Raw genomic sequence first — 13918 nt, 5'->3', positions numbered from 1 at the left:
ATATTGTGTTCCCTGCTTTAGGGACAATATTTCAATATGCAAAGTACAGAGTTAGTGTGCAAAAGAGAGACTCATAGGTTCAGGCACTATTGAACCTGTCACAGCACCTCCAATGCTGAAATAATTTGGCAACTGATTGATGCGTCATAACCGAGAACCAATAAGACAATGCTCTCTGTACAAGGATAGGGAGGGAGGGTAGATCTTAAAACACACACGGCACCTCACAAAAAATTATTTATTGCTTCATCAAAATTCTCTTTTTGAGGTTAATGTACTGAGTGGTCTCTAAGGATTAATACAAGAGAAATAACTGATTTGACTTGTGCACTATAAAGGATAAATGTCTACAACTAAGCAAACAACGAAATCATGCATGTGTGGGGGAGAGGATAAACTAATACGGTAAGTTTGACACTCACCTGAAAATGGAAAAACTCCTGAGAAGATGCTAGATGCCTATCCTTATGCTTCTGTCAGTAGGCCTGATTTACGTGCCTCTCTTCTATCCAATTTCTTCTCAGAGCTGACCAAAACAAGCCAAGTACCAAACAGACAAGTTGCCCTACTTAGATTTGTTTCAGGTATTGTCTCACAAAGACCCTAAGCCCAGATCAACCCATAAAGCTCTGGATGTTTTAGATTGCATATTAGCAAAAGATTCTAATGAGGAAACAATTTTTCTCACACTTTAGGGATTAAATCAGCTTTCTTAATAGAGGTCATCAGAATACGGATAGCCCCGGTTGAAAGGAATTTGTTGGTCTGGGTATTTTGAAATGGACTACCTTCTGAAGATATAGATCTTTGCAGGTATAATTGTAGGGTAGACATCAGACAGAGGTTACAATCTATCAGTCCTGAAGCTGTAATATAAAAAGGTTCCTGCCTCTTAAGATGCTTTTTGTTTTTGTCTAAAAAAAAAAGAAGAACTTGAGTCAGGATTAGGAAACTGTTAGGAATGATGGTGAAAACTTTCTGGTCTCTCTGTACAACTGAAAGCTTACAGATTCTTATTTCCAAGACTAACACTAAAAAAAAATTACAACTTTTTAAAGAATTTGTATTTTTCCCTAATTAATACAAACCTGTAGTTATTTATATGAATCTTCTTTCAGCAAAGCTGGAAGGTAGCCAATAGACTGAAAAGTGCGGAGTGGAAACCCTACCTAACTAATGTATGGGTAGGTAAGTGGTGGCTGGGGGATACCCCAGCCACCTATCTCCACTGACAGCTACCTCCCTTTTTGGTTGCAGACAGGACTTATAGGGAGCCAGGTGATGGCGGGACAATTTATATAAATAACTACAGGTTTGTATTAATTAGGGAAATTACAAATTCTTTCCAAATTTGGCATTTGTTCCTTCACTAATAAACCTTTTGATATTTATATGTATGACTCACCTTTAGGTGGGTGGTAAGTCCAACTTCTGGCTTAGTCATTGACCCAGGTTTTCCTTGTACAGTACAGTATTAGACTGTATCTGAGAAGAACCTTGACAACTCTTTAATAATCACAAAGTGAGTATCACTGCGGCCTGAGCAACCTTGGGGTTGTGAAGATGGCATATGAATGTATAAGTAAGAATATTCAAGTTCCTAAACAGGAATATTATACAATACATATAGACGTTTCTCAAAGCCTATCTTGCGGGAAGCATTGGGGATGTGTAGACACACTTGAAATTACCTATACTAGGTTACACAAGGTAAGTGATTCTTACCTGCAGAGGTTGAAGCCAGCTTGCAGATGGACCCAATGTACTGATCCCTAAAAGAGGGGAAGATGAAGAAAGGAAAATGCCAGACATACTCTCATGCACCCAAGACTTAACCTGGGTAACAATGGCCCTCAACCATCTGTTACTAGTTCAACAAGGAGCCTGAGGTATTCTAAAACCATTTGTTGTGCAGCCACCACAGGACCGATAGAAAATGTACTCGGTCTCTTGTGGGTCATGTCGAGGTAGTGGGCGGTGAAGGTCTTTTGACGCTTCCATACGCCCACTTGTAGAACTTGCAATACAACATTATTGCATTTAAACGCCAAGGACGTAATGATGCCCCTGACATCATGAGCTCTAGGTCTTCATGCTTGAGGAGGACCAGGATTAAGAGCAAAATCTATGACTGCAAATCCAAGGAGAGATGGCATTCTTGGTCACCATCCTTGCAATCCTACCGAGCTAACAAAATGGGCTGAAAGCTGGGGTTGAGTTGCTGCAGTGCATTTAAGATAGTATCTCAAACTTCTTACTGGGCAAATTAACAGTTGATCTGGGTCAGAGGTTACAAAACGTGGACTCTTGATCTGAAAGGGTCCAAATCTAAGATCCAGTACCCCTGGGTTTTGAGTCTTTGCAATGAACTTAGGGACAAATCTAGGTGTCACTTCCACCCCATCCCCTTGAATGGGCGATGTAGTATGAGATACTCTCTTTGCCGAGGCTAAAGTGAGTATGAACGCCGTCTTCAAAAAGAGATTATAATCTGTTGCGTGGTGTAGTCTCTCGTAGGAAGGACCCTTTAGGGATCTCAAAAGACGAACCACGTTCCAAGGAGGAGCTCTAATCTCCAATTGGGGGCAAGGGATCTCATAACTCCGTATGAGTAATGAAAGCTCCAACGAAGAGGAAAGCTCTACTCCATTCAATCTAAAGGCTAGGCTTAAAGTTGAGAAATAGCCTTTCACCGCTGAGACTGAAAGGAATTTTTCCTCCCGAAGGTATACAAGGAACTCCGCTATTACTGGAATAGTGGCATCGAGGGAAGAGATAACCCTCCCATGACACCAACTACAGAAGACTGTCCAATTTGTCTGATACACTGCTGCCAAAGATTTTTGCAAGTATCTAGACATTCTTTCTCAACCTGTTGCGAAAAACCTCTCTGTGAAAGGAGACGCTGGATACAGTAGTCTCCAGGTGTGAAGCCGAAGAGACTGGAACGTCTTATAAAAGATGTTAACGTTTGGTTGTTTGAGTAGATCTGGACATGGAGAGAGTTCTCTCAGAAGATCTACAAGTTGCAGAGGGTCCGGGAACCACTTTGCGTGATACCATAGCAGAGCTATGATGTTTAACAGAGTTCCTTCCTCCCTTCTCTTATCACAGCTTCTGATTCAAAACCAAAAAAGGGAGCCAGTTGGATCTGGAAACAATAGGACAAATTGCCATATGCTCAGGGTAACCTGCACCCAACATTTAAATACATTTTAAACTAATTTCTTTTGGGGTATAAACTTTTTTGAGACATTTCATTGAGTAGGATAAAAGTTAGATTATAATAATGGGCTTAATTACTGAACATTTCCTTCTTCATGGGGAGAAATAATGTTCCAATAATTCAGTCATAACAAAACATTAACAAACTATGAAAGCAATACGTATGTTTTATAATAAATGCTTAATATGTCATCTAAATATAAAATTTTATAAAATAAAATATAAAAGATGCCTTGGAATACCCATATTTAACAGTATCATATGGACAAGCATTTTGCTGTATTTGTGGTTAGAATATATATATATATATATATGATAAATACATTATATATATATATATATACATATATATATACACACACACACATATATATATATATATATTTCTATTATACACAACACAACATATATAAAATATATATATATATACATACACATATACAGTATATATATATTTCTATTACACACACACACACATATATATATATATACATACTGTATACTGCATATATACATACATATATAATATATATATATACTGTATATATATATATATATACTGTATACTGTATATATATACTGTATATATATATACATATATATATATATATATGTATATATATGTATTATATATATATATATATATGTATATATATATTATATATATACATATATATATATATATATGTATATATATATTATATATATATAACATATATATATATATATATACATATATATATATATAAATACAATATAATAGATATATAATATATACATTACATATACAGCATATAATTTGGAATTTATCATAAAATATTGATAATACTTACCTGGATAATTTAGCTAGCCTTGAATCTTAAATACCTGGCTAAATGTTTACCTCCTTAGCAACCCTGATACTTCCCATTCTGTACTGCTGTTGGTAATACTGACAGTGAGCTGAGGGTTCACTCACCACTGTCTATAGTTGTGAAATACCAAATGTGGGGAAGAATGGGTGGGACTAGCTAAATTATCCAGGTATTATCAAAATTAATTGTATTATGAACATTTCCTATTAATAAACATTACATTAGGATAATTTATCCAGCCCAATTATTTACAATGGCATGGAACGCACTTGTTAAATTTCCTCTTTTTACAGAATAGGAGGAACAAACAATGATTAAATGAAGTGAGAAATCACTGAACTTAATCCTGAATAAATCTTATCTGATTCACATCAGACCAACCAGAAAGGCAACAACTTCTCTGAGGTTATAAGTAGCATGTCCCTGACCAGAGCACTGTACTGCCTGCAAAAAGATGCCGAGAGAAGACGGAAGCCTCGCTGCCAAAAAGATACCAGATAAGACACTCCCTTCGGGAACATGCCAGACAAAGACTGAAGGGAAAGCGAACATGCCTGTGCTGGCAAACAAAGAAACCCGCATCTCGTTGGTCTCCCTCTTCCCCAAGCAAGAAAGAAAACCAGACACAGGCGACTTAAAAATATTGGTGAAACCGATCAGAGCCGAACAAGTTCTTACAGAGAACATGAGGAGGGCGAAAGACTTCAAATAAAATCAGTTCAATTAGCAAATAAAATTCTTTGTAATTCCCACAGAAAAACTTAAATCTAACAAATGAAAACCCAAATCTCAAGTCTGGCTCAAAGAGAAGGGATCAGTCATAGCAAAGGCCCAATACTGAGTAAGAAGTACTATAAGAAGATTCTATTTCTTGTCCGAAGAACCCCCTTCTAGACTCTAGACAGCCAAGAGAAGTAAGCGTAAGACAGGTGGCTGGAATCAGAACGGTCGCCAGGATAAGCCTGCCACTACATCCTTAAAGGCACTGAACTAAAATGCATCTTAACAATGCCAACAAACTCCTGAGAACAGATATTTTAAGTGGAGGGATAAAGGTATAATTGGCAACTTCATCCCCTGGAGGGTGCCTAACTGTCTCATTGTGGGTTACTTCAATGCAGCCCATGGTCACCAATATCAACTGGCAGACTAGCTGTCGCCTTACAGAAGGGGATGTCACCAAAATGTAAGGGGACAAGTAAGGGGCGACTCATTTTCATGGAATGAGCTCCTGGACTGACCAATTCTATCAGTATTAGGTGATGTTGGGGGCCGTGACAAACTCCAACCAAAGTTGCAAACACCGACTGAAAACTACCAGACTTCTCTCCCCTGAAGGAAATGTTGCCAAGCGACACTGGGGCATTGGCAGGTGGCGACTTGCTCTGACAACATGAGTGCCTGGTCAGTTTGCTTGTCTGGTGTTGGAGAACATTGGGGGTATAGGCAACAGAGCCTGAAGTTCCTACACCAAACAACATCATTACTTATTGTCACTGGTCTCTTGTGAAAGTCTGACGATGAGAAGTAGGGGACCAAGAGTAACTGGTGAAGATATTGCCAAGAGAGTCAATCACAAGACAGACGTCCGACCTCCGTTCAGCTCTGGAAAGTATAAATAACAAAACAGGGAAGAATATAAAGCTAACTTAAACTTACATATCACCCAACCACATCATACCAAGGCCCATTAACCCAAGACTTAGTATGATGTCCTGAGCCTAACAAGATAAAGTGTCTTAGACACGGAGGAGACCTTAGGCCCAAAAGAACATTGTTCATGTCCCATGATGCGGTGTCGTCTGTGGTCTAGAGCGTACAATAGAGAAAGATCGAAAAGATCTCTAAGAATGTTAGAGGTAGATATCTCAAGAAGTCTCGCCTTGAACAAATGACAGCACAGACCCTTTATGCAAGGGGAATACAACCTTTATCCCTAAGAAGATGGACCAGAAATTTTGCAATTTTAGGCAGAGGTGGTCTAGAAAAACTTCCCATTTAGCTTGATAAACTTGGTACATAGAGGACCGTCTGGCTAATACTAACTGACCAAAGAAACTGAATGAAAAACCTTGCCTGGAGAGCTTCCTGACAGTCTCCAAGCATGAAGCTGACGCACATGGAGCCCCTGATGAAAATTATGAAAGTGGGGCTGTTTGAGTAAATCTGGTCTCTCTTGCCATTGGACAGGAGGCTCCAATATGACCTCCAAAAAGGTGTGGGAATCAGTCCTTCTAAGGCCAGAAGGGAGTGATGAGGCTCAAGGAAAGATTATTGGTTATTTTTGCCTGGTTGAGGACTGCCTTGATCAGAGAGAAAACCCTCCCAATCTTGTTATGGGGGCATCTGGAATGGAGAGAAGACTATTTGGCATCGAAAGTTCAGAGGGGTAGCAAACAAATTTATCATATCTGGCTACCTCCTCCTGGGGTTCTCGAAGATCTCCTGGCAAAGAAGTCCAATTTAAACCCAGCACCTGATTCCTCCTTGACAGATTGTTTACCAGGGTGTTGTGGCATCCTCAATAAACTGGGGAACCCAGGATATCCTCCTCTTTCCTGCCCAGAGCAAAATTTCATGGGCTTCCCATTTGGGAGAGACTGAACAAGTGCCCCCATGCTTCCTCAGGTACAAGATGGCTGTTGTGTTATCTACAGAGTCTGACAGCAGGTCCTGGAATACCAGAAGACCTGGCCGAACAGGTTGTGGTGGCCGTTGTGGTAGTGTCCTTAACTGGTGAACACCAGTCTGGGGTTCGAGTCTCGCTCAAACTCGTTAGTTTCTTTGGTTGCTGCAACCTCACCGTCCTTGTGAGCTAAGGATGGGAGGTTTGGATGAGCCTATAGGTCTATCTGCCAAGTCATCAACAGCCATTGCCTGGCCCTCCTTGGTCTTAGCTTGGGTCGAGAGGGGGCTTGGGTGCTAATCATATGTATATATGGTCAGTCTCTAGGGGACTGTCCTGCTCGATAGGGCAATGTCACTGTTCCTTGCCCTTGCCATTCATGAACGGCCTTTAAACCTTTAAACAGCTCTCAGTTCCCCTCACTTTATTGAACAAGCCTCGTCGACTTGGAATCCCTGGCCCTAAACAATTTCTGATCTTAAATGGGCTCCCCAGCCCTGAACCAAGGTGTTGAACCAAAACATTAGGTCCTGAGGAAGGAAGCAAAGATCCGTCACTGCCTTAAAGCAGTCTCTTTGAGACCACCAATGAAGATTCTCCCAACATTGAGGGGAGAGGGCAACTGGAGTCTTGTCGAAAATGAAGTCCCAATGCAAACTGATGTGACATGCTGAGATGCTCTCCTGAAATCAATTGGATTAAAGAAGTCAGACTGACGAGAAAACTCTGAAAGCACATGGAAGGCCTCTCTGAGGATAGAATTTCTTCAGATAGTCTGAAAAGCTTGTCTATTCCAGTCTGTGAAGGAAAAGCCTTCAAAATCTGTGTGTTCAGGAAGATTCCCAGACAAGGGGTGGTCTGGGACGGGATCAAGGAGGACTTCCCTAGATTGACATGAATTCCTAACTCTTGACACAAACCCAGAACTACATCCCTCTTCCCGGAGTCAGTCCTTGAGGGAGGACGCCTGGCCTAGCCAATTGCTCAAGTAACACAACATCCAAATCCCTTTCTGGTGAAACATCCCCGACGTCATGGCAAAACGCAGGAAGGGTCTGCTTTCTGAGTGAATTGAGAATTGAAGATAGGTGTGAATGATTAAAATCATCCAATACCCTTGTTGGACTTGACAGTCTCTATCCTGAAGGAAGACTCCGTCATGAAGGTGTTTAATACCGAGTGATCTACCAAAGGACGCCATGCACCTGAAGCCTTAAAAACCACAAATATTCTTCAATAGGAATCGGGAGAAGGGGGAGCCAGCTCAACAGGATCCTTCTTCACAAGAGCTACCAACTCCCTCTCCAAAGCCTATCCCCTGATGGAACTGGGGTGTAAATGTTGAAGGTGAGTGGACAAGCAGAAAGGGAAGGTTTGGAAGCATGTGGAATACAGTAACCAGACTTTTAAACCTCCAACCAACTGGTCCATTCCTCTCTGATGCCAAGCTTGCCAATGGCATGTTGGTTCCATGACAGGAAGCAGCAGATAATCTCTTTGACTGCAACCTCCCTCTGCCTTTACTTGAGTGCCAAGATGGTCGACTGGTAAAACCCTTTGACAAGGAAGTTGAAGGACCAGAAGGCTGAGAAGGAAGGCTCACCAAAGGAGAGCCAACAGCAGCAAGAGTCAAAGAAAAAACTGAAAAACCTCTCTTAAACTAGCCTTATGTTTAACCCTTGGGAAAAGGGAAAGCAGACCAGAAAAGAAGGCCTTAGACAAAGCCCTCTGGGCTTCCTTGGAAAAATCTTTCAGATGATCAGATAGCACTTCCAACAATACCTTACTGTTAAAGGAGTTTCCCAATGGAGGAAGTGGCCAAGAGGTAAGCCTCTGATGAACTGCAACAGACAGGAGACCAAAAAGGTCTACAGACTGGATGCGATGGAATTCTGACAAACCGAAGAAGCGAAGATAGAGGAGCAGAACTTAAACAATGGGTATCCAGAGGAACCAGCCGTGAGTCTTTGATATATCTTAAAGGCCACCCAAGAGCTACATATCAAAAGATTGGTCTTCCTGCAATAAATTGAGAGGGGATTCAACAGACCACACATCTTCCAAAGGAATATGAATTGAAGACTTCTGCGAAAGTAAAGAACCACCCAAAAGCCACTTGAACTCTAGGTTTGTCCTGAGGGGTACATCAAAGGACGAATAATGCGCAACTCAATAAACTCCATTACATAACTTAAGGAGGGGAGAAAATCTTTCCCTCTGAGTTAACCAACTCAGCTACTTTAGCAGACATCTGATCTAACTTGTACAAACCTGTTTAACAGGAAAACGTACCGGGTATGCGAGTGCGACGAGCCATCCAAAAAGATCCCTTCGATAAGACGAGGGGGATAAACTCCAACACTAAATCAGAGCTCTTCCTAAACTCTATATCCTGATCCTCGTCCAGGGGATCCGTGAGATCCGAACTTCTTGATCTAACCTCATCATCCCCTTCCTCATCTAAATTGGACCACATTATTCTTATTATTATTGTTATTACTTGCTAAGCTACAACCCTAGTTAGAAAAGCAGGATGCTACAAGCCCAAGGGCTCTAACAGGGAAAACAACCCAGTGAAGAAAGGAAACAAGTAGAAATAAAATATTTTAAGAACAGCAACAACCCCTAAACAAATATTTCCTATATAAACTAAAAAGAAAAAAACTTTAATACAACAAGAGGAAGAGAAATTAGATAGAATAGTGTGCCCTAGTGCACCCTCAAGTAAAAGAACTCTACCCCAAGACAGTGAAAGACCACAGTGTAGAGACTATGGCACTACCCAAGACCAGAGAACAATGGTTTGATTTTGGAGTGTCCTTTTCCTAGAAGAGCTGCTTACCATTGCTGAAGAGTCTTTTCTACCCTTACCAAGAGGAAAGTTGCCACTAAACAATTACAGTGCAGTAGTTAACTCCTTGGGTGAAGAATTCTTTAGTAATCTCAGTGTTGTCAGGTGTATGAGAACAGGGGAAAATCTATAAAGAATAGGCCAGACTATTCGGTGTACGTGTAGGCAAAGCGAAAGTGAACCGTACCAGAGAGAAGGATCCAATGTAGTACTGTCTGGCCAGTCAATGGACCCATAACTCCCTAGCGGTAGTATCTCAATGGGTGGCAGACTTGCCTCTACCCTGTGGTTAAGGATCGATGACTAAATATCTTGGGTCTAACACTAGGTCCTAAACACTGTAGCCTCATCCGAGTGCTCTCTGTCACTTACATGAACACTAGGAGATTTGTTAGATAATTTGTCATCAGGCACCCCGTCACCCCTGTTCCCCCTTAGGCTTACATCATGTCGGGGTTCGCAAAATGAGGGATCTGTTGTGCCTTACCTTAAGTACAGTCGACAGGTACCTGACGGGCAGCTGAAAGGGAATTAACAAGGTTATGATTTGATTAAAAGCAAATTCTAACTTTTCAGTCAACTTATTAAACTTAACATTTATATCCTTGTCTAAATTTTATTGCAAAACCTCTAACGTCTGTCCCCTAGAAAACTCTAAAGAGCAGACAAGTCAATGGGCAAAAAAGCCAATTGAGAGGGAAGAGGGGCACGAGTCGGGATCGGAATCCCCTGTAACAAGATGGAAGAACCGGAGGCCCCAAGACAGATTCCAATAAAGCTTCATTACCCAGAGACTTTTTCTTTTCTTTGATTGCCTTTTTTCGCTACAATAACTTTCGGTGCTTGACATAGTCATTTTACTATTGGGCCATGAACAAAAATTTGCAGCAGAAAGATTACAGACCTTACCTCTGCAACTGGCACGATTCTACACGAGGTCATATTTCTTACAATTCATGTGAATCCCCGCAGGAAGGGCAGCTCATGATAGAGTTGGAAGGAGGAGTTGACGACAGATCTTGACACAGCATCAAAAGGAAGAATTCAAGTGTTACAACAAAAGACTACCAGATTAACGGCATCCCAATAAGATTAAACAAAGTGCCAATAACACCAGTAATAGACATGCACAAACATCAAGTGCTTGAAGGAGCTATAGACAAAAAAAAAGGGTAATTGAAATTCAAAAGAGCAGACGGTTTTTATCCAACCAGCTGCTCAAAATCAACTGAAGACAGAGAGAGAGAAATGAGTAAACTCTCAGCTCCGCCGTCAGTGTTACCAACGATAGTACAGAATAGGAAGTATCAGGGTTGCCAATGTGGTAAATACTTGGCCTGCCCAACTATTTACCGCATTTGGGATCCAGGGTTAGATAAATTATTGTAAGGTACTGTATGTATGTATGTATGTATGTACATACATACACCCATACATACATACATACATACATGCATACACACACACACACACACATATATATATATATATATATACTTTATAGAGACAGAGAAAGAGTGGGTGTGTGTGTTAGACATCCCTTATTAGTTTTCGTTTATCTCTTATATGATAGCTGAATAGTTTTCATGATTATTTAATTAAATATGTTTTTATTTTTAAAAATTGTATTTCATAATGAATCCAACTTTAGTGTTAATAAGCTATATCTCAAAGAAAAACTTTAGCAACCTATTCATTCAATTTTCATCCAAAGTTATTCATGTCAAAGGTTTTCAAAACTGTATTTAAATTATTTCATGATATAATATTTGACGAATCTGAATTAATTAATAATGGGTGTTATTGATTTGTAGGCTACACCTTTTTTCTTGATAAATTAATGTTCATAAAAATATGTTGAACATTTGTATTTTACTAGAGTGGATTAAGGATGAATATTGAGGACCTTCTGCATAAACATATAACACATACATAACATAAAAATATATGTACATATTTTCAACATTGTTTCCAAATATCACTGAAAAATAAATCAGAATGCAACGAGAAGGAAAACAGGGACATGTTAGCCTTTTTATGCCAGACAGGGCGGAATTTAGTGGGTTATTCCACAAATGATGTATACATTACAATAATAATAAATAAGCCAACTGACTTTCTCACACTAGCACTGTGTCACCAATATTTATCATATCTATAGTATTTATAGTCACAAGAAAACTGTAAGCACTTAAGAATTATAATAATCTCGCTTGTAGGCTTAGATGTTTTTCTTACAAAAACAGTGAGATTGAAGTGAGAGATCTTTTTGCTCCACAAAAGACATCACATGCTTCAACAAAGCAAGTGCATAAACCCAATTTCTCATTCTTAACCAAACACATGAATGAACCATCTATATTAATAGCACAACATTCTAAAGGGATGTGATAGCCATAAAAATATCACAACACAAAAATTATCTATGCCGAATAGACACACAACTGATAACAAAACAAAAGAGGTGGCTATGAAATTACTTTTCTGGCCAGTAAATCGGAATATTTTCAATGGTTAAAACTAAACCTGATAAAAAACCTACAAACAGAATAACACAATCACCAGTACACTGCCCCTTAGATGCAAAACGTCTTCACATACAACATACTTATAAGAAGTCACCAGTATCCAAATACAGTTCAACTTCAAACTAACTACTCATTAATGATGCAGCATTTATCAAGAATGAGGTGTAAGGATGAAGTTACTTTTCCATAAGGCAGATAATAGAAAGACTCATTATCACTGCAAAAGGCTGCGAACTAACATTAGAATGAATAAATATGTAGAGTACCTATGTAAAAGAAACTTTCAGATCATATACTGTACAGTACAAGAACTTGATAAGCAAACTTTAAAAAAACAACAATAACAATATTTTATAAACATATTGATGTTCTTATACTACAAGCTAAAAATGATAAAATTTACCTGATTCATATACTGTACTCCTAAAAACACTTTCTCTAGCATAAGCCATGAGGCTACACATCCAATAATTTCATTCACACAATAAATACTGTACAAAGCCTCAAAATTCAACATATACTCAATAAACAAATGCTAAGTACAGTTATCATAGCAAAAAAAAATCAGTTATTAAATTTTGCTAACAGCATATATTTTATAAAGCAGCATATAAACCCTTTTAAGTAGATTCAACAATAATAAATATGACAGCCTTTAAAACGTATGAACATACGTACTTGGAATGTTTAACCCTGATATATATACAATTACCAGGTAATGTTGTTTAACACTGTTACAAACTGAAGCATAATCAACCTCAGAAAGACAGACTAATGACACTCCTGATAATGGAATTCACTAACCAATTGGTTCAGTTACTAATGTAGAGACTCCTCCTATATCACTATTTTCTAAAGCTAAGCAAAGGTGAAAATTATAAAAAGAAATGTACAATCGGTACACAAATATATGTAACAATCTGCATTCACTTATGACTTTCTAAAATCTAACAGAGGAATGATTCCATTTCAAATAAACAGTCTAAGGATGGCTCACTGCAATGAAGCTCAATGACCTATGCATGATAAATGTACTCTTAAGGATGAAAGAAAACTATAAGAGCAAACTTTTCATTACCATAACCTTTCAAAAGTCATATTAACGAAACCAGGATCTTTTCTCTTGATCCAATATTCACCAGTGAAAACCCAACTTTCTTCTTTGCTGTTCATATCACGTCTGAAAGAAAAAAAAATGTCATAAAATTTCAAACAAAACTTTCTATGAAGACAGGATCAAAGAATAAAAGGAGTGATTCCAGCAAATACTAAATTGTTTCCTGAAGACTATAATCACTACCTTAGTCTCTCCTCAGAAAAAAAAAACTGGCAACCAATTTAAAACTTGAATAAATTTTCTTTTAACAATTTAAAATGGAGTTAAAAATATCTCTGTAACAATGTGAATGTTCTCATTATTATCATCATTATTATTATTACTTGCTAAGCTACAACTCTAGTTGGAAAAGTAGGATGCTATAAGCCCGGGGGAAATAGCCCAGTGAGGAGGGGGAAACAGGAAAAGTAAAATATTTTAAGAACAGTAACAATATTAGAATAAATATTACCTATATAAACTATAAAAACTTTAACAAAACAGGTAGAAGATAAATAAGATAGAATAGTCTGCCCGAGTGTACCCTCAAGCAAGGATTCTTGCTATCTTCATTACATACATGAATACAGTATCTATAAGTGAAACCTCTACATACAAAATTTTCTGTATATGAGAAAATCCTTTTACGAAACAACATCCAAAGATTTATACACCTCCTATTACGAAAAAATACTCAGGATACAAAATGAAATTTGCGGCCGCAGGAACTTTAAAAAT

The 13918-nt window shown here is 38.6% G+C and overlaps 1 protein-coding gene across 5 annotated transcripts in view; it reads right to left on the bottom strand.

Annotated features, from left to right (window-relative positions):
- Positions 1–11578: 11578 nt before the first annotated feature.
- The window catches only part of LOC137649613 (oxysterol-binding protein-related protein 3-like), a 304712-nt gene continuing 302372 nt past the window's right edge, over positions 11579–13918 (bottom strand). For all 5 annotated transcript variants that reach the window (XM_068382594.1, XM_068382611.1, XM_068382620.1 and 2 more), the window contains one exon: positions 11579–13264. In XM_068382594.1, the coding sequence (XP_068238695.1) occupies positions 13159–13264 (106 nt within the window). In that variant the 3' untranslated portion in view covers positions 11579–13158. The remainder of the gene's footprint in view (positions 13265–13918) is intronic.

The sequence above is a fragment of the Palaemon carinicauda genome, chromosome 1 (genome assembly GCF_036898095.1).
Source record: "Palaemon carinicauda isolate YSFRI2023 chromosome 1, ASM3689809v2, whole genome shotgun sequence".
Classification (NCBI taxonomy): Eukaryota; Metazoa; Arthropoda; class Malacostraca; order Decapoda; family Palaemonidae; genus Palaemon; species Palaemon carinicauda.
The sequence above is the reverse complement of the archived record's forward strand: the minus strand, read 5'-3'. Positions and strand labels throughout refer to the sequence as shown.